Source organism: Zootermopsis nevadensis, unplaced genomic scaffold, assembly GCF_977971745.1.
Source record: "Zootermopsis nevadensis isolate Lab colony 2312 unplaced genomic scaffold, Znev_1.0 Znev_ptg000023l, whole genome shotgun sequence".
Taxonomy (NCBI): domain Eukaryota; kingdom Metazoa; phylum Arthropoda; class Insecta; order Blattodea; family Termopsidae; genus Zootermopsis; species Zootermopsis nevadensis.
Window position 1 is genome coordinate 6,877,500 of NW_028259155.1, and position 27,822 is coordinate 6,905,321.

Sequence of the window (27,822 nt, forward strand, 5' to 3'; positions counted from 1 at the left end):
AAGAGAAGTAAACATGAGACGATTGCAAACAAAGAACAGAATCGCTCTCACTGCCCTTATCTATCACGCAGCGAGTGTTTGCTTTGTTTCTGCCTTCAGCATTATTCATTGGTCGAAACTAATCGACAGGCAAGTCGGCGAAGTCGTGGAGCGGGTCGACTACACGTGTCGAAGTGTCTGATATTCTATGATTATCTACGGGATTATCCAGAATTTAGAATTACACTCGATCAGAGTTTTTAAAAATTAAAATGGAGATAACAGCTCTAATGTAAGAGCAATAACCTAATGAGGCAACAAATCTCGTGGAACTGTTACTGTATTTATTATTGCTATCAGATAGAACAGTCTGCGTAATTTCTACCCATCAGTTTCATTAATTACTTCCAAGTATTATTTCTATAAATGCAACATCAGAAGAAAACTTTACATTTCACTTTTATTTGGTGGCTAGCCGGGACCTTCGCGATTCTTGGGAGGAAGCTCTGTCCCCATCTTCAGGGTTCAGAACATCAGAACCGTGAAGATGGGGACAGTTTGTTCCCGAAACGTAGCTTTACTACGGTAAACAGCTAACGCGGCTGATTACTTCATAGCGCTTAAACAGGAATGAAATTTCACTGCACGTCAAACGCAACGGCTTCAAAGTTTAAAAGTCAATTTTAATCCATTTCTACGCGGTTTCGTCAACGCGCAGCAAAATTCTTTCACTAATTTGGCAACTGTGCGGGTCGCAGATTTTATCAAATGAGACACCCATTTGGCAACACTGCTGCATCGTCAGAGAGGTAACAGACTGTTTCATCGATTGCGTTCACAGTCGCCACTTGGCATCCGCCGAAACCTTATGGAAATGGTAGCAAATATTACGGGAGTTTTCTTTTCTCAAATTGAAGCCCGTCGCCTCTGTGAAGTACGACTAGTCACAAAGTGTTTGGGCAGAAGTGATATTGAAATCTGGCCCCCTCTTCAAGGTGGAAACGGCATCAGTAAGTTGACCTTGTTCTACGTATTTTTGCTTTCCACGCACATTCATTTACTTCGCGTTAATTTAGAATTAGCATTAGATCTTACTTAAATTCCAAGGCACTTTTTGAGCTAGGATTTGAGACTTTCCTGGTCACGAGCAGGCAGTTACATAGGCGACTTCCGAGGATCCAGTCACATCAGAACCCTGAAGATGGAGACAGAGTATTCCCGAAACGTCGGTTTACTACGGTAACCAGTTAACGCTGCTGATTGCCCGAGAAGATTTTACTGATTTACTTTTTGAGCCTTCGACAAATTGTTAATCCAAGTCCTGCTTGAATCCGATAATTATGCTCTTTGGAGAACAGTGGCGCCATCGAATGGCCCATGAATGACATCCAGGGAAAAATAAAAATAGACCCTGCTACCTTTTTCCAGTCCAGCAAAATAACAAAGTGAGATTATACATAACTATTGATGTGACCTTGGACCATGGAAAGGAAATCTGAAGACATGTCGGATGTCTTTGAAAGGAAAATACTAAGACAAATTTATGGTCCAAACCTGGTAGATGGAGAATTAGGTACAATAATGAAATTTGTGAACTAAACAAGGACCTAAAATTTTCCCTGTTTATTAAGCTCATGGCTGGCCGTGTGGTTAGGATGGAGGATAGTCGCGTACCCAAAAAGGTGTCTCAAGAGACAATACATGTATATGGAAAGAGAAGAATAGGTAAACCCAGAAAGAGGTGGGAAGATGCTGTGAGGGAGAATGCCAATAAAATTCTAGGAATAAGGAAAAATAAGAAATGAATGGAGGCGAAAGATTGAAGAGGCCACGGTTCAACTTTGAACTGCAGCGCAAAGAAGAGAGAGGTTAAGGCTGGACAAGCTTTCAAAATTTTAGTTGTTATTTCATCATATCCTGATGAGTTTTTTTGATTTAAGGGCTGTATTACACTTTTCACCTCAGTTTCAGTGGCTGCAATAATATTAAGATCAGAAAATTTTACAAGAAATGCGGCTTTTAAAAATGAAACAGCATCTTCTGTCTCTGCTTGATGTAAATTTAAGCTTTCGGTAATTGTTAGAAAAAACTTAAGCCACTGTTCCAGGATCCTTTACTTTTTCATTGTTTATTAGAAGATGTGGCATCTGTTCTGATAAATATATTTTTCCTCTCTCCCTTTTTATTATGTTAAATGTTGTTTTTATTTCATTGTCTGATTTTGCTATAAGTCTACTGTAATGCTGCTTTTTAGCCTCTTTTATAACATTATTCAGGATTTTACAATACTTAATATAAAACGCTCTTGTGTGTGGGTCTTTACTGTTCCTAATGTAGATGGACAGAAGCCTTCTATGCTTCCAAGATACTTTATTCCTTGTGTAATCCAGTCATTCTTTATTTTGCCTATACTTTCATATGCACCGCTCCCGAGGTTCATGAGCTACCCAGTGCCTGGGGGATATAAGTTTGGGGACCTGGATTTCCAGGTTGGGGGTTGACGACCCCACCTTGCAAAAAGCAATTCTGTTGAGAATTCCCAAAAAATGTGGCAACCTAGCAAGAACATGGAACTCCGATTAGGAACGTGTAATTTGCTTTCATTATGTAGAAGTGGGGCACTGAAACAATTAATTGAAATAACAAATGATTATAAAATTGACATTCTTGCTATCCAAGAGATGAGACTGGCAGGACAGAAGAGTACAGAATTTACACCAATTCATAGTCCATAAAATAGTAAGACATCAGTTGTAGACTTCCAGCCTTTGATATGAAAGTATGTCAAATAAAAATGTGAGGCAGATTTCATGATTATAGCTATATATAGCTATGGTAGCTTTTAAAAGACACTTAATTACACACTCCTTTTACTCTGTCAATGAATCTATATTGTTTACAAATAAGTGATAAATTTTCTTCTGTGTGTAATGGGCAGATCTATTTGTAGCTTATCATTTCTTTAGGTGAATCCTTTGTTTGCATTATTTGAAATTTATATAATAGTATGAATTGTACTTTATAATATGTATTGTATTATTATGGCTTTTTCCACATCCTATTGTCATCTGACTGTCTTATGGATCCATGGAATGTAATAAAATATGTATCTATGTAACACAATATGAAGCAAATTTTTGTGTTTTGCAGAAAACAGTACATTTTGTGAGAAACTCAATCTCAGAAGTTAAGTTCAAGACAGACACACAGAAGAAAATTTTTGTACGCACGGACACTAAATTTCACTAAAATTGCAGAATCTCGCTTTGAAATCACAACACGTTGCTAGAGCCCATTTGTGAGGACTTACCGGGTTTTGTGGTGGTGAGTTGGCTGCTGGGTCGTTTTGTGCTGGGTATAGATGTTGCTGAAACACAAAACCATCAACCTTTATCTTACTAGCGTTCCTTGTCTGGGACGTAAGTTGTGTACTCAGCCCTATGAAAGTTCCTTTTAAATCCCCGTCGTTTAAAGGTTAAATTAAAATTTTACAATAACACTTTTTTTATAAAATTTACACTCACGCCAAATTTTACAAAATTCGAAGAATCTGGCGTCTCAGTGTTTATATAGGTAGAGGCCCTGCGTTGGGCTGATCACTCATCCAAGGAATCCTACCATTGTCCAAATAGATCAATTGAATGAAAATAAACCTCGACACATACGGATGAAAGAGGATGTAGAGAAAGAAAGTGATTTACCTTTGGTCACAGAGAATAATAAAAAATGTGTTCCATTGCTCATAACAAAGCATTTTTACAACTTCAGTGGATGGCCATGTTTAAAGGCAATTTTACAATAAAGTAAACTTATGGCCTCTTCCTAAATTAGCCTACATAGTATTTTATTTTTCAAGCCTATTTACATTTGAAACTCTCTTTGTGTGGTCAGTTTCAGAATTAATTGAAGTATTATTGTTAATTTGAGCCCATAATGACAATTTAAGGAAATTGCCAAATTTGGTTTCTAATAATACTGAAACAATATGGCAGAAGTACTCAAAAGGAGATTGCATTAAAATGGTTTCACTTATGCAAGGAATGTGAATGCACGTGTATGAAATATGTTGTAAATTTCGTAGATTTCAGTGGAAATGTTGTTGAAGAATCATGACATGACAATTAATTAATTTTCATGTCTGTCTTTGCAAATATCTTTATGAGTGCATACATGAATAAATTATCTTTCTACCTCAATGTTCAAAATGACATCTGTTCATGCAGATATTGGTATGTTGGCGGCAGTGCTTGTACGTTTTTTTTATGGCCAGCCTGGAAAAGTATGGAGAATACAGTTTTGTACTGGTTGTGGTTGGTTTTTTCACTAGTGCTACCACGTGGACAGCATCCTTCAGCCTTGATACAACTTTATGACTTGGGATGACCACTGTATCTTGGATTCTGCACCATTCTGGATGCTTATTACCATTTATTTCCTCAAAATTAGTTACCCCTATGCAGATTTTTCATAAAACGGACCATGTGTAAGTAAGACTCTTTCACAGAGAGCTGCAATTATACTCAAGACTTGTTTCTCATCCTATGCACAAGCCTGTTCCCAAAATATTTTGGGGCTCTTACCTCCATAACCTTACATTAAAATAAGTTGAGACTGAATTAGTATAATAAAAGTACCATTTATGGCATTCATAAAACTCTGACAGAAATGCTGATTCATAAGTTATCACATAAAATTTCATTTAAATTCTTAGGTCAATTTTCTTCCAAGAAAATAAGAGAAGATGGATCGAGAAAATTAGCAAGTCCTGTTGTTGGGGCACTATTACTTGCATCAAATACAGCAAAACTAATAGGTTAGTTCCTTTGTGGAAATAACTTATCAGATAATTCAGAAAAATACTGAAATATAAATACCTTGTCGATTGTTGTATTAATGAGAGAGCCATCTGTTAGTGAATGGCACTGTAATGCTCAAAGACAGTATTCAGTGAATTCTTGAAAGGTTTTTTGTAAATCAAGTACTGTGTAGGATTTGAGGTTTTCACAGCGGTGAGTCTGAAGGTGAATCACCCTGATGACGGAGGCAGTATGACCTCTGAAACGTTGGTGGAAATCTCCCAGACTACACGGTACAGTAACCCAGAACATGGCAACCTTCAAATCAAGTACTGTTGGTCGACTACCTTTTATGGAATCAAAATTTTTGTCATTTACCAAGACCCCACCCCTCAACAGAAAAGAGAGCCAGACAAATTCAATAATTCTATTTAAGATTAATTTTTATTATCCTCCCATGTATTCTTAAAAATTCCACTAAGTCACTTTCCTTAAGGTTTTTCAACTGAAATGGCATGTATTTGTGCATTTCTCATCTCTATACATGGTTAGTACCTAATTTAGATACACATAACTACAGTGGGAGTGTCCGAAATGTCATGTATTAATCCTGTTATTATCGATGTGTGCATCCACAGACCTCCAGTGCCAGTCCTTGCCAAATAAATGCGGATCCTCTAGTATATGAAACAATTCTACAGAAATTGTACAGATTCTGTGCATCTGCAAAATCATTTGGTCATTGTAACTGCTCTGTGGGATTAAATATAGTCAGTTGTAATGAACTTAATTGTTTTGAAACACCTGGTAAAAAAACCATTGTGTGTTCTTTTCAGTGACAGGTTATTTATAAACGCTCCTCCAACCCAACGCCAGGGACCGCCATTTGCACCTGCCTTTATATCCGAGGGCCACGTCCTCAATCTGCAACCGGAGAAGGTGCCATACGTGGTGGAAAGGAGCCCACCAAATATGTTCATTTCAAGCATTACTTAATGTCTGCAGTTGAGGAAGCTTGTAAAATAAAATTGATGTCAGTAGGACTGCAAGAGTAAATTGGTCTTTCTCTCTAAAATGTCATCCAAGCAGTAATTTTTTTCTGAGTAATGTGCATATCAGTGGATGTTTTATTAACTGAATGCTCCCGGAATAATACTAAGAAATATATTCCTTATGTCTGAGGGATACAGAAACCGACCAGTCATTAGCATGCATGTAATGTTGTTCCGTAGTATTAGATATTTTTATTCGCTGTGTCATTTGAAACACAAAACTGTGCCTCTTCCTATTCACAGATGACATATTCTCTGTTATACTGATGTTACTGACACCCTACCCCCTTCTGTACACAACCACATTCAGATAAGTCAACACAGCATATTTTATTACTTAAGCTTCATATGTCTGTAACTCTTCAGAAAAAATAGAGAATTATGTGTCCTGCAGGGTCAGGTACATCGGAGACAGCCATGATTTTTTTATACTGTTGACCATATTCTGATTCTTATATGTTATTTATACATGGATTCCAATATTCTTTCAGGAAATTTCTGTGACATTATGGACAGTAGTCAGCAACAGCATTCAGACCGTTTGCACCAAGCTCAACACCAGCTGCAATTTACAGGGCAGCCAAAGGACCTTCAGGAGAAGAGACAAGTAAAATGGGGCAAACAAACACCAAAGTGTCATCCTGTTGAAGCACATCATCACAAAATCCCTCGACCACCAAAGCCTTCATGCTTTTCTCTAATGAATGGAGAAAGAAAATGGCTCTCCAGTATCCAGAAGACAGTAACAAACAGATCAGTGTGAGGTAAGTTATTAATTTTTGCTTTGTTTTTATAATCGTAATGGAAATATTAATTTTGTATTACCAGGAGTTTTCACGGCGACTAATTCGATGCCAACGTTTCGGAGAAAGATTCTTTCTCAATCTTCAGGGCTGAAGTGCCTATGCGGTGAAATGGAGAAATTTATATTAGAGGACAAAAAAATTGGAGACACTTTCTCCAAAACCTTGTCATCTACTTACAAGTCACGGCACCAGAACCCAGATATCGAGATGTTATATTATTAAAATGGGAGTAACTCAAACATTTAATTTTGCAATTAGATATGATTAAAAGGCATTTTATTGTTCCTGTCATTCTGTAATAAATCATTTATGATTTACCTTCTCTGATGTAAAATCACGCGATCAGAAACAACCGTTTACGGAATGCTGTGATCTGAATGTCATGCTTTCTGTTTTTAGATTACGTCTACAACCCCGAGGAGGCCCGAAAATAGAAGCGTCTAGAGACCAGGCCCGCGAGATGAAATTGCAGCGATCAAGATGTCAGTCAGCGAAGCAACGCCTCACCACCGCGCGGGCCAGCAGTAAAATAAAAAAATCTTCATAAACTTTATTTCTGTTGTTTTGGCAAAGTAATATTTGAACTTGTCGCATTCAGTACACTAGTGGTTAATGTGCTCAACACTGGACCCAAGGTCAAGAGATTTTTAAGGGGTGATAAAAATCTATATCACAACCTCCTTCAGAGAGGCGCGTAAAAGAACCTAACGAGCATGAGCGACATGTATTGTAACCAAAATTCGGCTGCCATTTCTCATCCATGTATCTCTTGATTCACTACTAGATGGTTCTAGCAGACAAAAGTCAGGACCGAGTAGAAATTGTGCAGAGGCAGTGGGCTAGTCACTCACTACTCACAAATGCACACTTCAAAAAGACCAGTAGAGAGAGTTTTAACTTGATATTGCAATACATGAGTATGTGTACTGAAACCTTTAGCAATAATATACTGGTGTAGGAGAACATTTTTTATTTCAACATTCTCAAGATAATAAATGATCGCTGCTACTTACGCTAAACGACTGAAATGTCGGACTCTGAATGTATGTCCTAGTAGGAGATCCAAAACAACCCAAATGTCTCAAAATTGTAGTAACTTTTTGTTTAATTTTTCCCACAGTTTAACAACACATCCCTTCACATTTGTCCTATTACCAGTCATGTTTCCTTCTATTCGGGATTTGAGGTTTTGATGATGCAAACAATTTTTACTTTTTCTTTTATCATACAAGTATGAAAACCTAGCTCAGTTTTTGCTAACTTCTCATTGGAGGCAGTGCATTCTAAACTTGTAATACTTTTCAGAGTGAAACAGTGTGTACACATGTAAACAATTAGTTCTATTTAATGACCGTAATAAAACAATAATTATCTTACTTGCCACTATGAACGCCAAGATCTAAATTGACAACACTAATAAATATTTCACTTACACTTACAGTATCATCATGGTACTACAGACTAATTATTCCGTGCGGACATTAAGGACACGAGTTATTTGAATACGCAAAATCAAATTAACGCACACTGTCACTGCATAATTTCTGCATAACAGTCACCTCATTTAAAAGACGCATCCTATGTTAGATAGAGGTCTGTTTAACGTGTTTGATTCATGGCACTCCCAGTAACGAAGTATATAACACACACAAATCAGGTTAACTTTGTAACATTATTGTTGTTAGTGCTTGGCTGTTATTGGCCTTTTGGCTGTTGTCAAGTACTTTAATAAATTAATTGAATTGAATTACATCATGTATCACAACACGGTAACACATAAATGAAACAGGCCCAGTACACACTGCTCTAAAAATCAATAATTCAGAGTTTGGCAGTGCAAACAGCGATTATTTACTTCAACAGAATTAAACCCTTGTAATGGCTGAGCTGTCTTCTTTGAGTTAGGCTGCGGTCACACTGCAAGCGTATTCGCGCGAACTGACGGTCGGGCGAGTTCGGGCGAACTACCAAACACGTTACAAGGCCTGTAACCGGTCACACTGCAAGCGAAGTTATCGCTCGACATCGCTCGTCGTTCAAACAGGTTTGTTTCATTCGCGCGAGGAGATGGACACTGAAAAATTAATTCATCTTGTGTTCAGTGAGAGGTGTTTGTGGGACCAAAAAAACGAAAAGTTATCATAACAGAGGTTTCAAGGAAGTTATGGAAGAAAATTAGTGAGGTCATGAATGTTTCAAGTAAGTACATATTGCAATTTAAGTTTATTACAAACTGTTCCTTGCTACACCAGTACAAATTCTACATTTCTGTTTGTTAAAATAGTAGATTGTGTGTGACACAGATAATTAGGGAACGTTGAACTGTTGGATAATGCTACCTTCACTACTGTTGAAATAGTTTTTAAATGCATCTCTGATGTCACAAGCCTGTTGTGCTGACCTATTATTTGATCATGATTTGTTTATATTTATTATGCTTGCATTTTCTGGTGTCGACGATGTAACAGAAGGATCATAAATACCTTCCTTCTCAATAATAATATTATGTAACAAGCATATGCACTTAACGATTACGTCAGCTTTGTCTGGTTCAGTTTCAATACACTTATTAAGTAACCTCCATTTGGCTGCAATTATACCGAAGGCACATTCTACTGTTCTCCGTGCTCTGGAGAGTCTGTAATTATAAATCTGTTCTTCCCTTGATAAATCTCTTTTTGAATATGGTTTCATCAAATAAGTCTTTAAAGGATATGCGTCATCACCTAATAAAACATGAGGAAGTGACAAATCAGTTTGAGGAAGATTTGCATCTTGTGGTAATTTCAGTGATCCATTTTCGAGGGATTTGTAAAAACTTGATGCAGCGAAGGTTCCTCCGTCACTCTGTTTTCCGTACCTGCCTATATCAACACATACAAATTTATAGTTTGCGTCACAAACAGCTTGCAAAACAATGGAAAAAAATTGTTTGTAGTTATAAAACTGCGTGCCAGATTTTTCTGGACATTTCAAACGGATATGTTTCCCATCAATGCAGCCCACACAATTAGGAAAATTCCATTTATCAAAGAATTCAGCAGCATTTTTCTTCAGTAATTCTTCTGAAGGAATTGGCATATGTAATGGCTGTAGGGAATTCCATATTGCTTCACAAACTTCATATACAATCTGTCTTACGGTATTGTGTGCCATTCGAAATGGAAAACTTAGCGAACGAAACCCAAGACCGGTTGATAGGAATCTAAAAAAAGTAAAAATGTGAGTATACAGAAGCACAGAAATGTTGGCAAACATTTACAGGCAATGTCAAAACAATAGAAAACCTTAAAATCAATAAACTGTATGCTTGCAATAATTACTTTATAATAATTTACTGATAAGGTTGTATATTTGTAGGTGAAACTGCAAAGTCTAAATGGAAGAATCTACGTGATACGTTTAGACGGGAGTTTCAAAAACTCCAACAAAGAAAACACACTGGTGACAGTGGTGGTACAAGGATGTCAAGCACCTGGCCCTATTTCGAAAATTTACTTTTTTTATCGGACCAGATGACTCCAAGGGCATCCTGTGGGAATATTCCAGAAGTCTCTGCAGTTTATGACAGTAGCACTGATAATAAAGAAATTGAGACGGGCGAGACTACAACTGAACAATCCTGTGATATCGGGGAGTTGGCAGAACAAGGTTCCCAAAATATAATTCCGACTGATAAAAAGCCAACGAAGAAACGTAGGCAAAATATTGAAGAACAATTACTAACATTGGAACAAGAAAAATTGAAGATTTTAAAAATGAAATATGATAATTCAGCTTCAGTCTCTCTGGAGGAAGACAGTGACTATCAATTTTTAGTAAGTTTACTGCCTTTTTTAAAAAAAAGTCAGTCCAAGCAGAAAGATGAGAGTCCGCATGAAATTACAAGACGTTTTCATAGAAGACGAAGCGTTATCTTCAGGATCATCATCAGTAGTGGCGTCCACACCCTTCTCCTTTCATTCACACACTGCCAATTCAGAAAGTGGTGATTCATATCAACAGAATGATTTTGGTCATTCATCATCACTTCCAAATTACTTTAGCACTTTTCAGTAAATAATTATCAATGAAAAAATGAACGAATGTTTTGCTGTATTGTAAATTGTTAATAATAGATTATATTTTGGTTTCTTAATATTTGTATTTTTTTTTGAAAATTAATAAAATAAAAATGTAAAAGGAAAATATAACAAAGATAAAATAAGTATGGAAAATCTTACCTCAGTGCCACTGTTAACCATTCTGATGGTGAAATACAGTTTCGGAAATTACTCTGTTTTTTATTGTTTCCTCAATAGCATTTAATATGTATTGGTATGTATTCAACGACATCCTGTAGTAGTCATGAAATCTGGTTGGTTGCAAGCACAATTTATCAAAAAGTGTGTGAAATTTACTTTCACTTCTGTCTTGGTATATATCATTCACCCAACATCGTCGTTTGTTCTTTCCAGCTACTAAAAACTTAAGCAAACTGTTCTCTGACAGATACATTTCTTCCTCAAGCTCCATTTTCATACTGAAGGCTCGCGCCACAAACGTTCGCGCGATGTCGCTTGCAGTACTACCACTATAAGTTCGCCCGATAACGCCCGACCGTCAGTTCGCGCGAATACGCTTGCAGTGTGACCGCAGCCTTAGCACTGAATGTTCTGATATTAATTAGGCGACTTCAAGCTATAAAAGGTGAATATCTTATTGATGGCTACAAAACACTTGCACGAGAAAAATACAAACAAAACTGGACAAATTAATGAACATAAGACATATAGGAAAAAGAAATGTCTTTACCGTTCTTTTAAACATAAAAATGGTTGACCTCAACATGAACTGAAGCAGAGATGAAGTGTGCCAAAATCACTCACAAACTGCAATTTTCATAAACACAATTTCAGTTACATAAGAACAAAACCTAAAGTCAAACGTTCAAAAGATTTTCTGAGAAATAGTTGTAATTTTATGCATAATTTGCCTTATTAAGGTAACATCCATCACTCAGCTATAAATGGTAAATAAATTAATTACAGAAAAAAGGAAGGTTTCGAGTTAAAAATGACGTAACTATAATGTTTTAAATTTTATCATCACAATAATTCTAATTCAAAGGGGCATCTAATATTAACTGAAAATATATGAAGTTTACTCCGTCATAAAATACATAAAACCAATTATAAGGAATTCATATCTAATAATATTGTTCACTTTAATACAAATTAATATCAAGTACATAAAACATTTATGAAAGTATTTTAGCAGTAAATTAAAGCACACTACATGTCTCTAAATACATTATACATTTATGTAATTTATATATAATAGGTAATGAAATAGAAGAAATTATGAAATTTTAAAAGAAATATTTTTACATCAAAGAATGGTATAACCTCGTTGACTGACTCATTATTTGAAGAGAGATTAACTTGTGGGCTTCGAGCACTAATAGTGTTGGCATTTGTAGACGGTAGAAAATAGTGAGTTATGAAGAAACCACTTATGAGCTGAAATAAGTTTACGTGTTTATAAACAGTGGAAGATCATTTGAAGTTAAGATTCGCTGAACTAAACCAAACATAATAAATTAAATTAAAGCAGGTGATAAAATGACAGCTGGCTTCTATACAGCATCAGATGCTCTGAAGCTATATTTATTAATTTTCTCAACTAGAAAACTGATAGTTGCAGACGCAAGGTTAATCGCGATCTTACAAACTCTCTTTATAACAAAATACCGATGTGCCTAATTAACAAACTCCAGTAAGAAGAGGCATTTTTTACGATCTAATATTAATTAATCTGGTCCATAAATTAAACTACTTTTATGGATTTATTTTATTTATTTAGTTTTCTATCTGACGACAGGTCCATATGAACAGGATCCTTCCATCCTTTTCTCGGATTGGGACCTGTTCATATACGTTCTTGGCAGATGATCCAGAAGTGGTTTGCCATTGCCTTCTGTGTGTGAATGGAGTAATTGTTGGGATGCCACGGAGAAACCGGGGAAGCCCCCGGAGGAAAAAACTGTGTTGCCTAGACCACGGCCTTGCCCAACACAAGTTATAAATTCTGATATTCTACGTGTTTTAAGATCAATTTTAATATTATCCACCATGGTGGTATTTTCAATTTAGGTCTTTCGACTAGAACTCTGTACTCATTTCTCCATTTTTCACATGCGCACTACATTCTACGCACGCCTCGTAAGAACCTTGAAAGTAAAGCTAACCAACAAACTAATAACTCCCTGGTAGCAGAACCCGCAGGTTCAACGCTGACAACACCAAATCCTGCCACCGGCCACGATCCTGAGCCAACTCCATCCATTTACCATCCTCACAACCCACCTCCCTGAGATCCATCTTGATATTATCTTCCCATCTCCTCCTTGGTTTGCCCAGTGGTCATTTTCCAGAAGGTGTCCCTACCAATATTCTGTATGCACCCCTTGCCTCCCAGATTTCACTACCCTCACTATGCTAGGTGACCTGTACAATTCATGCAGCTCATTGTGTTGCAGTATTCAAAATTCCCGTACTTATTTCATCCCTCCTAGGTCTATATATCTGAAGGGCATAATTTACTTGGAAAGAGTCAACATCCACGACTAGCTTTAGCATTTGATTCAGCGGCTGTGACAACAGTAAATTTTCAGGGTACTAGTGCCAGCACAGAGCTCAATTACGCATTCAAAGTAACAGACGACATTTTCAGAAACTTTTGCCAATACTTTATGAACATTAAAATCCTGTTCACATATTTTTAAGAACAAAAATAAATGTGCTTCTGATAAGCTGTTTTACTCGTCTCATTCCAGTTCTCACTAATGAAGAGGTTGCAACTCAATGTTTGTGGGAACTTTCTGGCTTTATTTTAGGAACAAAACATAATCATGTTTGATGCATGCACTTAAGAAGTACCTACTGTGTGGCTATTTGTAATTATCTGCGTTTATTATGCAAAAATGCTGATCTAGAAAACATCCTATTATTAAATTTCAGAAGAATTACATAATTGCTTTCTGTTACACTTGCCAATTCATGTCATAAAAGAGTTTACTTTTTCCTCCATTCCTATATTTTTACAGTACCAATTCATGTACAAACTTTCACATAAAGTAACCTCCATCACTTTTATGTAGTCAGGTTATCTTGCATGGGGCATCTTTGTAGCTTACGGACTTTTAAATTACCACCTGTTAATATATCCACTCGGCCAGTCGAGAGCTGGAGACTAAGAGTTGCATTTCCAGCCAAAGAGTGGAGGAAATTTGCTTTAACATTGAAATCAATGTTCTTCTTGCCCACTAGTGCTGAGAACAAAAATCAAAATTCTCATGTGCCTAGTTCAGTCAAATTCCGACGGAGAGAATAACAGAGGGGCATTGCTGGAACCTGCAGCAAACATTCTCGGTGTTGAACATGTTGAACTTTGCCAATGGGAAGAAACAATCAGCATTCTAATACACAGAGTTAAACCTCTGAGACGTCTTCTGCCCCTCTATAACCAAGCCCCGAGAGTAATCTTGTCTTTATTCAGGGTAAACCCAGCCTGCTGGAGACGGCGAAAAACTTCACTAAGCTCGGCGATAGACGACGAATAGACCACTAGGTCATCCATGAAATTGAACACGTATTTCTCCTTCAGATCCCAAAATAAATCATCAATCACACGACTCAATCCTTTGCACCCAACGCTAATCCCCGTGGGCAACTCGTTAAATTCATACAACCCAAAAGGTGTGCAAAATGCAGTAACCCGACGGCTAGAGGAAGAATCTGGTAGAATGCGGAATTTAAATCCAACACGGAAAATACCACCGAACCAGCAAACTGTTGGAAAGCGTGGTCTATCTTTCGTAACGGATAAAAATCATAAACGACCTTCGCGTTGACTCTACGATAGTCCACTGCCATACGGGCACTAAGAATACCGGACTGGCATACGGAGATTTGCTGGGACGTATAACCTCACTTTTTAGCAGGTCAGCCTCCAGCGGTTTCTATAAACAACGGACGAGGAGTAGCAAAAACGGAATGTGTAGTTCGATTAATCTTTGGCCATCCGCACTTACAACACCTACAACAACATACGTACATCAAAATACTTACAATTACTCCAATTACACGCATTCCCACATAGGTGAAAAATGATAAAGATCTTGATTTCTCTGAATGTTCCAACTTCCATTGCTTCTACTTCTGATATTTTGTAGCTTGACAGTTTTAGCTCATCTGTATGGGTTATAATAGTTTTGATCGGTGTATCTAGCTTAATGTTATCTAGTTTTACTTTATTACCTGTTTTCTCACAAAACTGACATGTTCCAAGTATTGAGTCTTTATTAGTGCAATTTACTTCTCGGATCGCCTGTTCCTGAATTAAAACTTGATGTCCGTACCCTGAACAAGGTTTCAGGAGTGTAACTTTTCCCAACCCGTTAGAGGTTACGTCTACAGGATCGGGCTCTGGACAAATAATTGTCATGCGTTCGGCGTATGGAGGTGTTACATACAACCAAACGTCCACAATGTCTCCTTCAGTTCAACGATTCTGGGGTTCCAGAACTGAATTGCAAAAGTCTTACTTCACAGTCTGCAACTGAATGGAAAATCTTGCTTACCCACTCGAAGTTCTGAATGACGGGTATAATATTGTCTGCAGTACGGCGTCTTGCCATTCTTCAGAGGCTCTTAATGCGTGTTCCCGTATCGTGATTGAACTGTATTTAATTGTCCGTTTTCCTGTCTCTGACACTCCCCTTGCAGGAATCTGTTCATTGCGAGGTACGTCGTTCAAGGTTCGGTTTAATGCGTTTAGTGCATTCTTAACGATAACTGTCCCTATGATCCACATAAGCGTCTCTTAAAACGGTCTGATTTCGAAACTCGTTGGGCCAGTTCTGATTACGTAACTTTCACAGACTCAATCTTACTTAATTTTCTGTGTACATGCGTGATCGAGGACCTGTATTTTGTTAAATTCACCCAATCTGAACGTCCGTGTGTTTGACAAGACTCTCTAGTGAACTTGGGGCATATTTTCTAACGGTTTCGAAATGTCCAATCAGCACGAGCGAAATCCGCGTAGGTTAGTATTTTCCAAACGTCTGGTCCTCCGAGGTGTTCGCAGTAAAGTCCTGGCGATTCCGGAATCTGTTGGAGTCTAAGATCTAGCGTCTCTGCTGCCATGATGATCATTGACCCCATCTGTAAATCACAAAGAATGGCTTGATTCTATTTGCATTTACTGTGATTTGTTTGTATCTCCGAAGTCGTAAGGTAGCATTTACCCCGTGTGTCTCTCTTATTGCATATTGGCCTAATTTCTTAGAACGGGTTTCTCCACGGACTCTCGTACTGTAACAAAACCTTGAACTTGGGTGCAAGTATGTCTATCTGTCTGTCGTAATAATCCTTACTCCTGGCTTTTGCGACTTCTAACCTCTCCTCGGCTACTGTGTAACTGTTTTGCGATCTCTGCTTCAACTCCTGAATGTGGCTGTCCAACGCGTAGTTAACACCTTCCGGCGGCTTCTGTAGATAACCCGGTAAATTGTCAGCTCGCCCGAACGTGAATTCGAACGGCGTGTAGTTTGTTGCGCTATGTGGCGTAGTGTTGTATGCGAATACAGCATATTTGATCCAGTCGTCCCAGTTGGATTGATCCTTATCTACAAAATGCCTGATAAATTCAATTAAAACGCGGTGGGCGCGTTCCAAAGACCAATTCGTCATTGGATGCACTGCAGTGGTGTTTATTTTCTTCACATCCAGTAACTTGCAAACATTCTTAAACATATCACTCAAAAAATTGGCTCCGCAATCTGATAGTAGGACCTGAGGGCATCCGTATATCAAAACTACATTTTCAATTTTTGATTTCTCATAGGTACGGCGATCAAATACTTGGTTAGTTCATCCTGCATGGTTAAAATGTACCTGTTCTGTGAGGAACTAACATTAATCGGTCCAACTACATCTTTGTTTATCTTCTGCAATATCGAATCGGGTGTAGTGGTTAACTGTAAAGGCAATTTGGTATTTAGTTGAGTAATCTTATTCTTTTGACAGGATTCACACTTCTGAATATATCCTTTACATCTTTCTTCATGCCTGGCCAATCAATGTATAACTTCAATTTCTTATAGGTCCTATTCATTCCCATGGGCGCTCCTAGTGGCGTAATATTTCTGTTTTTTTGCTCCTGAGTGATCTTGCATGGTTCTACGCCTTCCCCTGGCTGTTGCATAACTTGGATTCTACTGAGAGCGTCGGGCTCTCCATTCAAACTTCCCTTTCGGTATATTATCTGATGATCAAACTCTTCTAATCTTTATCTCCTGGAATTTGGATTCTTTACACTTGATATCCACGAAAGTGGCTGATGGTCACTAATAATCAAAAATTTTCTGCCACACAGGTACGGTCGAAAATGGGTGCAAGCCCATACTACTGCGTAAAATTCATTCTCTATCACTCTGTATGCTACTTCGGCTTTTGTTAATGCTTTACTTGCATAAGCTATTGGTTTCTCATCCCCAATAGACCCTTGGCTAAGAATGGCACCTAATGCCTTGCTACTTGCGTCTGTATATAGTACAAATGGCTTTGTAAAATCAGGATATTGCAAAAATTGTTCACTTAGAATTTCCTTCAATTTGTTAAATGCATCCTGTTGTGGCTCCTTCTTTGTCAGATAAAATAGCGGCTCTGCTATCTGGCTGTACTGTGGAATAAAACGCCTATAGTATCCGGTCAATCCGAGAAAACCCTTCACTTGTTTGCGTGTTTGTGGAATGGGAAAGTTCCTTACGGCGGACACCTTGGCTTCGTCCGGCCTTTCCCCATCTCTCGTTATCACATGACCTAGGTAGACTACCTGTTCCCTCAAAAATTCGCACTTGTCCAAATGCAATTTTAAATTATGCTCCCTCAATTTGTCAAACACCTCTATTAGTCTATCATTATGCTCCTGCAAATCTCTACCATATACAATTATGTCATCTAGGTAAATCAGTGCCCGTACACCCTGGATACCACTCATTATATGATTCATCAACCTCTGAAACGTCGAAGGCGATCCCTTGAGCCCCATTGGCATTCTTTTATACTAAAAATGCCCCTTTTGTGTGGAAAATGCCGTTTTAGGCTGGTCGTCTGGATTAAGAGGAATTTGATAATACCCCATTGCGCAGTCCAGCGTCGAGAAGAATTTGGCCTGTCCTAAAGAATCTAGCAAATCAGTTATCGATGGCAGTGGAAAACTATCCCCTATTGTGACCTCATTCAGATTTCGATAGTCCACGACCATCCGCCATTTTTGTTTTCCTGAAACATCTATCTGTTTGGGTACCATAATTATAGGTGAATTCCACGGTGACATGCTGTGAGTGATAATCCCTTCGGACAGCATCTTATCGGTCTGTTTGTCTACCTCATCTTTCAAAACTTCAGGTATCCTGTACTGTCTGACATTTATTCCCCTAGTCTTATCAATTGTGGGTGTCGGGATCGAATGCTGAATGGTCTGAGTACAAGACAGCTTGTCTCCCGGCAGGTAGAAGATGCCATTGTACCTAATGCATAAATTTAGAATTTCCTTCCGTTCCTCCCCATTTAAATGATTCAATCGCAGATGTTGACCCAATAATTTGGCTCTTTCTGAATCATAATTCTTACTGACAGTATACATTATCCTCAGGTTATCCGAGTCGCATTCATATGGTTATAACTGTACCTCGGGTGCTTGCATGATGACTTCCGTATCTAGTGTATTGGCAATACAAATTACGCAACGACCGTTCACTGATTTCGTCAATGATTCTGACATGTAGACTCCTCGTACCAGTTCTTCCTTGGCCGCAATTCCAGTCAGACTCCCCTCATGTAATGTAGGTACTTCGACTATGGTCTCTGATCGTGGTGCTAACTTAACACACATTTGTGCGTTCCCAGCACGGTTTTCTAGCCTGTCGTCAAAGTTCACCTTTAACATGCCCATATCTATAGTTCTAGTCTCAAAATCTATCTTAGCTCTCTTGGATTCCCAAAAATCTCGTCCCAAGACGGCGTCACACGGAATGGAAATACAATCGCTGACCACCTGAAATTTGTGTGTTGTGTACATATCTTTCATCTCTAACTGTAACTCAATCGAACCCAGTGTCTGAAGGACAGCTGTTGAAATCCCTTGAATTCCCACCTTGTTCGTACTGTCATACCGCAGTCCCTCCTGTAGACTGGACTCCTTGATTGTTGATATGTGCGCCCCTGTATCAATAAGGAACACTAACCTAAGTTTCCTTCCATCTCTTACTTCAAATGACACGGTGTCTAATGCACTTATGCTACTCTTACTACATATGCTGCAACCCCTTAAACTCTCCGAGGCCCCGACCTGGCTCGATACTCCACATTTCGGTTTCCAACCGCTATTACTTCTCTTACAATCACGTGCAATGTAACCCATTACTACATTTCTTTTCTCAGGTTCTGCAATCACATGCACCTCGGTCCTGAGTTGCCGCTACTAAATCTCTGTTCATTCTCCGACCTATAAGCTCCTAGGCCTCTTTCTCTGCACTCTCTTCTTTTAATGCTAACTCCACTGCCCTAGACAATAAAAGCTGTTCACCCCTGCTCCAAACGATCGTCTGAATTCTGTCATTCGACAGTCCTTGGATGAAACAAGCTCGCGCCAAATAGTTGATCAGACTAATGGCTCCCGCCAATTCACACCTTGCTGGTAGCTAATCTCAATTCACTTTGCATCTGGTCTACTCTTGACCCCCAACTTGAAATTCTTTCGTGTTTTTCTTGCCTGCTACTGAACATTTTACACGCATAAAAATCTATCGTCCTCCGGGTTGCATAATTTTCTTCTAATATTGCTTTAAGTTGACCCCAGGTGCCGGTCAAATCTCTCATGAGTAGTTTCGATCTCGCGTCTCCCGAAATCTTAGCCTTAATGAACTTCAAAAGTAACCCATGGTTTACTGGATCTACCAACTCAAAGGCGGCGTCAACATTATCAATAATTCCTTCAGCTTACTTTTGTCTCCTGAAAATGGTGCACCTATCAGCTTCATTGCCTCTGAAATGCTACAGTAATTTTGAGATGCCATTTTCCCCGTTCCTCCTACAGGCTCCTCTGACTCAGACATTATGGTATACTCCTATTCACCCGTACCCAGCAATATACAACAGATCACTCGGGTTTACACTCTTACGTTAATGAAGGTAACGTAAACTGTTTTATTGTTTAAAGTTACTTCCCCAACTAACATATATCGCAATTCACTAAAAATTTTAATAACTCCCCCTTAATTCAACAAACAGTTTGCGTTGGAAAAGGATTTGAGCTCAGCTTGCCCTTTTCTGGAAGTGCTTGGCTGTGAATAAATTCACAGGAGACCCCGTACTCTTCCTGGAAAAATGAAGATGGTGAAATGTGCGTTTTCCTGGAGCCTCTGGGGTGTTGATGGGCGGTATTCGGCACCCTCTGGCTTCTGACGAATAGCAGAGACGGAACTCTGAAGTCCTGCACCGGGTTTCGTAGTGGAGGCGGCGTCTCGCAGCGGCGGTTGTTGGCAGCCCTCAGGGAAGCACGGTTCTCGGTCCGTTCCACCTGATGAGTGGAGGTCTCCCTGAGCAACAAGGACGCAAGAGAGGCGATCTTCCACTGTGGCAGTAGCAATTCACGCCAGCTATCAATGTCTTCTTGTTCAAGCGTCGTCGGCAGTGTCTATCAGATTCTATCAGGACCGGTAGCTCGTCAACTGTTGCCTCTGCTTTTAATTACTTGCTTGAAGTCTTTCGTCGACTGTGTGTTATATGTGGTTATTATGATCCCCGTAATGCAGAAGCAGCAGTTGCACACACACTTTTAATGTCTTACGAACTAGAACTCATAATCTACAAAGAGACGAACTACGATATAACCTACAGATATTATACTGGTGCAGACAATTCTCTATTCTAAAACTCCTCCGATATTCTAAGTGTAGAATGATTGAGAAAGCCCTTTCACCAACAGGGGAGACTAAATTTGTAAACATTCACTCTTTTCAATTTGGCTACTCAATGTAGTACATCCCGTCTCGGTTTTCCTTCAAACAAACTCAGATAATACCAAAGCCTACCTGAAAATGACCCGAAGGTGCAGCTGCCGTGACGTAGATAGTGGTGTCCTGCATCCACTCAGTTTGGATGTCAAACAACGACTGCCTGTCCTCTAATTTTTGTCGCATTATGATTTTAATTGCAAAACATTGGGAATAAGCTAGCTTTTTAAAGGTAAAAACGCCACGAACTTTAAGCACGCATGTGTCAAAAATGACACGTGCATGATTAGGCAGTGTCAAAACTTACACGTGCATGAATGGGCTATGTCAAAAATGACACGAGCATAATTAAGCAGAGTCAAAAATGACCCGTGCATGTTTAGGTAGGCGAGCCATGAATCTCCACGTGGAAACAAAGCACCGGGTGTTCCACGAGAACTTTCTACTGTTCACGCGCATCTCACTACATCTAAAACAGATATACTCTATAAAAAACAAGTAGAATCACTACAATATGGCTGACACATTCCAAAAGACACGCTTCTCCACTGCATGCACGTACAACGGGAATTTAAGCCTGTTGGTGGAATGCATTCAAACTGACACAATGTAAATCTTTGTAAAAATGTTTTGTGTTTATCTGCTCTCTGCTTAAATTCTAGTTACATACAGAAATTTGTATCATAATGGACTAAACAAAGAAATCGGTAATGAGATACACTTAAGTTAAAAAATTGTATTAATCATTTAGGATTTGAGGTTTTCACAGCAGTGAGTCTGAAGATTGCTGTCTTCTGGGCTATTGCGCCGTGTAGTCTGGCAGATATCCACCGACGTTTCAGAGGTCCATGCTGCCTCCATCATCAGGGGCGATGAATGTATATCGCTAGACACGCCCGCACTCTCCTATTGGTCCCCATCCACCGTTGATTTGCTCTGATTGGCTATGATCAGGCTCACCGGTAAATTTTCGGTCCCTATTGGCCTGGCCTTTTCCGCTCGATTGGCACATTCATCGCCCTGATGACGGAAGCAGCAAGGACCTCTGAAACGTCGGTGGAAATCTACCAAACTACACAGCGCAACAACCCAGAAGACAGCCATCTTCTGTATTAGTCATTTTTACTAGAGCTTGTACGAGGTGCGATCAGAAAGTTTCAAGACTGTGTCAATAGAGGGCGAACCGGAAGTAGGACGAGTTTCTGCCGCTAGGGGATGCGGCCTACATTCATAGTGAATCAGTGTGCCAGCCGACATCATCGATTTAGCATTTCTTTCTTAGTTACGGGCGTTTTGGTAGTGCATTACACCGACCCTCCTGCGATTTCGGAATGGCGGATTTTCATGAACAAATCAAATTTTGCCAAAGACTCGCCAAAACGGCTACGGAAACCTATGAAATGCTAAAGCAAGCATTTGGGGAGTCCGCAATGGGTCGTGCACAAACTTTTGTGTGGCATTCACGTTTTAAAAATGGCCGAACCTCTGTCGATGATGACGAGCGTTCTGGACGACCATCTTCGAGCACAACGCCCGAAAATGTTACGAAGATCGACGTCGTACCATCAACGACTTGTGCGACATTGTTGGGATAGGCTATGGGCCCTGTCAGCTGATTCTAAAGGAAGAACTCCACATGCGACGCATCATGACAACGCGCCAGCGCACACCGCCCTCAAAGTTCGGCAGTTTTTGGCCTCAAACACCATGGCCGTCATCCCGCACCCTCCTTATTCGCCGTGTGACTTCTTCCTCTTCCCAAAGATGAAAATTCAGCTAAAGGGAAGGAGATTTGAGACGATAGAAGAGATTCAGGCAGAATCGCAGATGGTGCTTGACAGGCTGACAAAGAAAGATTTCCAGGGATGCTTCCAGGCCTGGCAGCGGCGCTGGGATCGTTGTGTTCACTCCCAGGGGAACTACTTCGAGGGTGATGGATGAATTTAATACCTGAGATAAGTGTACGGGTTTTTATAGGTGCAGTCTTGAAACTTTCTGATTGCACCTCGTAAAATGTTGAAACGTAGAAGTTAGGCCGTTTGCAAGTGACGCAGAGCAATTTATAGAAATTGTCAAAAGGAATTTTGTTCCATGATTCACCTGAAGCGAATCTGGCGATAACCGTTAACGCCTACATCGTACGTCGAAATATATGTTAAGGAGTTATCAGAAAATCTTATTGGTGCGAGTCTTAACGGTGAGTGAAGTTTTATGTCAATATTCAGGTCCATGTTAGAGGATTCTGGAACATTAATTACGCCGTCTGACGTATCAGTTTCGTTATGTGAAGTAAAGAAATCCAGATTGAAATAATCGAAAAGCTGAACGGTTGGAGATCTTTTCTTGTCGAAATTGCAGTGGCCTTTAGACTGTTTCATGGTTCCATAAAAAAACAAAAAGCCATAATTCTGGTGAAACGCGTTGTAGAGAGAAGGTACAATGTATTTTAATGTTAACAAATCACGTCCTTTCCGAATTAGCACTTCTTTTCCATTGTGAATCTTCTCGAGGAAGAAATGGTTTCTGCCATCGATTAGTTGGCGCATGCGCAGATATATCGAACTCACCTCTTCGCTCCTCTGATTAGGTTGAGCATGAGATGAAGGCAGGCAATTCAACCACGTGTAAGGCATCCTGTAAGAAACATTAACACAGATTAAACTATTGTGGGGCGTTCAGTGCAGAGAATTGAACTGGGTGCAAAATTCCAGCGACCTTCGTCTACGTCACACGAAGAGGTCAAAGGGGACGAAGGCGCCATGTGCTCTGTTACTTTCCCTCCGACTCCCCTATCCAGATTTCTGGATTCCACCGAAATTTCTTTGTCTGTTTGTAACTGCAACTAAGCTCGGAGATATTTTGCGACTATCAAGCTCAGGCCATGCATGAGTCAGAGGTCCGTGGTCTAACTTGACCTCAAAGAATTTTCAAACGACAAATGTTGTGATTTCATGTAACCACACTCTGTCATCGGGAGGCCCCCACCTAGCAGAATCTGCACCCCCGAGGACAGTGGGTTATCGTTCCGTGTCAAGCCCAGACAATCACCGTAAGCTATTCAAGATTACAGAACCTCATAACCTGATAAAGCGTCGCAAAATACCCGAAGAACGCACATAAAAGTGCAAGAACAACGATTTTCACTCCGACAGATTCTTAATTTGCCAATTGATCCAAAGTCCTTTCGGGGAATCAGATTTACGAAATGAAGTACCCGTTAAAGAATTTCGAAATTATCGTCCAGTGGGGGGCTCTTAAATTGGGGGGGGGCTGGACAGTGGCCTATTTTAACAACCGTTTACCTCACACGGTTTTCGACACGGACACAAACATCGCTTTTCTTTTTTTCGTAACATCACGTACGAGAGACAGACAGACGGACAAAAGGAACGCGCTGCCAATAACTTAACTTATCCTGTTTTCACGTTGAAGTGCTATGCTTAATGCCTCTCAGCAATCGGCTGGGATTCTTTGATCAAAGAAACAAAAATCCCACAACAGTGTGGACAGTCGTTCATGGAGTCTCACAAGAAAGTCAGCGAGGAAAACCTCGATCAAGATAACCGTCTCCGGGTTCAGATTTGATATTTCTTCTTGCAAACGCAAATTCACGATCAGCAACGAACAAGGGAATTCATAACAAACAGCAAGAATTGCTCGATTGAAGGAAGTGAACAGACGATGGATCTCGGCTGGGATAAACGTAGGTTTTAGTAATGTGCGTTTACGTAATTTGCGATTAAGCCTCCTTGCTAAGTTTCCGGATTACTCTAACTAAAGAATTCGCTGTGACTGACAGCACCAGTTTCAAGTTGAACAATAATTTATAGCACGGCGAGAAAGAAGCATTTTTAAAGTAATACATTTAAGACTTCCTTTTGTGCTTTCCTTCAACTTTGAGCACAGAAGATTGTACCAAACACCCAAAAAATATCGTAAGAATACTTCAGACCTGTTTAGGGGCTCCAGTTTTGTAGCCGAGCATTTTACAAGCGACTCTGAGTAGCTTCAATATTCTGACTTCGCCATTGGACCTGACGCTTAAACGAGGCCTTCTCAAAAGTATTTTGCAAAATCATTCCAAACTGAAAGCGTACGAATACAATCGCACAGCCACAGTGCGTTGGATCTATTTTGCGAGCGCTGTCAGTCACGCATGAAGAACACTGCGCTCTCTGGAGACCGACAAACTAACTCAACTCCCTGGTAGGAGAACCCGCAGGTCCAACGCCGACAACACCAAAGTCCGAAACCGGCCACGATCCTGTGCCAACTTCGTCCATTTGCCATTCTCACATCCCACCTCCCTTCGATCCATCTCTATTTTATCCCCCATCTCCTCCCTTGTCTGCCCAGTGGTCTTTTTCCAGAAAGATTCCCTGCCAAAATTCCGTATGCACCCCTTGCCCCCTACCCCCTGCGTGTCTGGAGTCCGACAGTGTTGTTAATTCGCAGTAGAAACTGAAGATGGCGAGTTCTTTATTGATAAAAGGATATCCCTATCGTAGGGCCCCAAATTACCTATAATGAGCCTCGATGTGGCATTCCGTTCCATTGACTGTCACCGCCTCTTCTTGTGGGGTCGTCCTGACAGGAGTCCTTGTCATGCCATGGCAAAGATCATTAATCTTTGCATCAGAGATGGAATAATTGCGTCCAAAATTATAAGTTCTTATCTTGAAGTGGTTCATGAATTTCGAGCTCCGAATAAGCAGTTTGATGATTTCGTTTTCCCGAGTTGGGCTGAGCATGAAGAACCCCAAGAGGGTTGGCGAATGGCGGGCCAGTCGCAGGAAACTAAGGAACTCGTCCAGCAAACTGCCGGCGTAGAAGCACGCCCGATGTCCAGAGCCGGAGTAGGGGCTGTGAATGTGTCTCCAGGTGACGGCTCTGACTGCGCGGTACTGCAAAACAAAGGGGCAACTGTCAGACGGGCAGCTGACCTCATCGGCTGTCAACTTAACTAACGATGTCCTTCAATTCACGAGTATGAATTTCTGATAAGTAATGAGCAGCTGTTTACAAACCCTGCAGTTGGTATGTCGTCGTTTAAATAATTGACGAATGAACAGTCGATGTTGCTTTGGGTGGTTTTCTGTTCATGCCATTTGTAGCTGACTCTACTTTACAATAAAATGAAAGGAGACCGGGGACCGGTGGAGGGTTTTGGTTAATTCGGTGATGAACCTTCGGGTTACTTAAGCCTAGTGTTTAGTTAGAACCGGGTACCATATATTTTAAGCAGACGATCTGGATACACGCAGGATTCATATGAGAAATATCACTTCTGTTTCTAACTAACTAACTAGAAGCCTTACGGAAGAAGGTTCGTCACCGAATTAACCAAAGCCCTCCACCAGTCCCTGTCCTGGGTTAACAAAATTCAGTCTCCTTCGACTCCTATCTCCTATCCCGCCTGATATTATCCTCCCATCTACGTATAGGTCTCCCCAGCAGTCTCTTCCCCTCAGGCTTCCCAAATAGTGGACCCAACCAACTAGATGGCTTAGGGAACCCGAAGGTTCATCACCGAATTAACCAAAGCCCTCCACCGGACCCTGTACAGGGCCAACAAAATCCAGTCTCCTTCAACTCCTATCTCCCATAGATCCCGCCTGACATTTTCCTCCCATCTACGTCTAGGTCTCCCCAGCGGTCTCTTCCCCTCAGGCTTCCCAACCTCTTGTCCCATCCATGCGCGCTACATGCCCCGCCCATCTCATCTTTTGGACAATATTGGGGGAGGAGTATAATTTTTTTAAGATCGTCATTATGCAGTTTTCTCCATGTCCCATCGTCTTCTCTCCTAGGCCCAAATATCCTCCTCAACACCCAATTCTCAAACATGAATATTGTTTTTTCACTGTTCCGTAAAGACGCGCATGTAGTAACAGAATCAGAACTGTAACCTGATTGTCGACCAGTTTCTAGGTCGCTGACAATTTACTCTGGTCGACAAAACGCTCGACGTCGCTATTATTTCTGTCGTAAACCACTTTCACCCTTAGCTTCGTGTTGCTAATGTGACGAGCAGTCCTCGGCCTAGAGCAGTTTTCAGGAACGCGTCTGAATTTGCCCCGTCTCAGTCCGCGTCAAACAACAGGAATTACGCTCTTGTTTTAGAAGCAGAAATGTTAAACCCTCGTCAACACTATTACGGGTTTGTTCGTGACAGCGCGCGTCAATTTCCTGCGAGTAGTTACAAAGATTCGGTCCTTCCCCGCCCTCTTACCTTGTACTTCATATTCATCAGCGCGATGCAATGTTGATCCATCAGCAGCTGTTGTTCAGTTGGTCGACCTTTTCCTACTCGAGGCAAGTCACCCACCATAGCTAAAGTGAAAGGATGCGTCTTTACAAGAAGTTCTCCCAATGTTCGACCTTCTTCAAAACGAGACACGGCATCCAACATAGCTCGATCAATCTTGGGACCCAAGGTCAAGAACCCGCAGTTGAGAAGTAAAGTGGCGACTTCGCAGAATCGTCTGCACACGAGCCTCACTCGTCTAGCCAAGACGTCGTAAGAGCAACGTTCGAAAATGAGAGCCAGCGCCTCTGGCGGCAAGTCCGTGATGTGCAGTCCAGAGGGTTCCTGTTCCTGTTGACTGCAGGCTCCACCTTTATCCGAGCCTTCGTTGCCACGTTCAAGTTTTGACTTGATACGTCGAATAAACTTGTTCATCCCGACGAAGACTTTATGACCAAAATATTCCTGGTGGTTAAATTATTTTATCTGAGTAAAATATTCACGGTCTACGATTAAGCGCTTGTTCACGTTTCTCGCCACACAAGACGTCAACTGGCCGTTGCTAAGAGACAGTCAACAATGAGAGAGACAGAAACAATGTGAAACAGTCAACGTAGTACAACAATGCACTGACGTCATGTCTCGCTGTTTACACTTCCAATAATCAGTTTGCTCGCCAAGTTATGTATTGTCGTAGGGGTATAACGATCCTGTACCAACTGCATCAGCTACATAACATCGTATAATAAGAGAATATTATCTCTTTCGGTAAAATTGAAAGGCTTTGACTTAAATCGTTCCTTCGTTGACTGATTCAAGGCGGACTACGTACTGCGAGGTAGACCCACTATGAAACCCGTCGTTTAGAGTAGACGAG

General features: G+C 40.3%; 1 protein-coding gene and 1 pseudogene across 4 annotated transcripts in view; one reads left to right on the forward strand and one right to left on the reverse strand.

Moving 5' to 3' along the window:
* Positions 1 to 13,430, forward strand: part of LOC110832629 (fatty acid synthase-like) — a 56,097-nt pseudogene extending 42,667 nt beyond the window's left edge. The window contains exons 19-20 of the transcript XR_015536616.1: positions 6,319 to 6,591; positions 7,033 to 13,430. The product of XR_015536616.1 is annotated as a fatty acid synthase-like (transcript). The remainder of the gene's footprint in view (positions 1 to 6,318; positions 6,592 to 7,032) is intronic.
* Positions 13,431 to 14,957: 1,527 nt separating this feature from the next.
* Positions 14,958 to 27,474, reverse strand: LOC110832631 (uncharacterized). Of its 3 annotated transcripts, none has more exons than XM_022069785.2 (4): positions 26,931 to 27,474; positions 25,220 to 25,602; positions 23,266 to 23,332; positions 14,958 to 15,842 (listed from the first exon to the last, which is right to left on the reverse strand). In XM_022069785.2, the coding sequence occupies exons 1-4, from the start codon at positions 27,378 to 27,380 to the stop codon at positions 15,678 to 15,680; spliced, it is 1,065 nt and encodes a 354-aa protein (XP_021925477.1). In that variant the 5' UTR covers positions 27,381 to 27,474; the 3' UTR covers positions 14,958 to 15,677. The 3 variants fall into 3 exon arrangements, with proteins under 3 accessions (XP_021925477.1, XP_021925476.2, XP_021925475.1); XM_022069784.2 differs by lacking the exon at positions 14,958 to 15,842 and adding an exon at positions 19,677 to 20,281; XM_022069783.2 differs by lacking the exon at positions 14,958 to 15,842 and having other exon boundaries at positions 22,795 to 23,332.
* Positions 27,475 to 27,822: the final 348 nt, after the last annotated feature.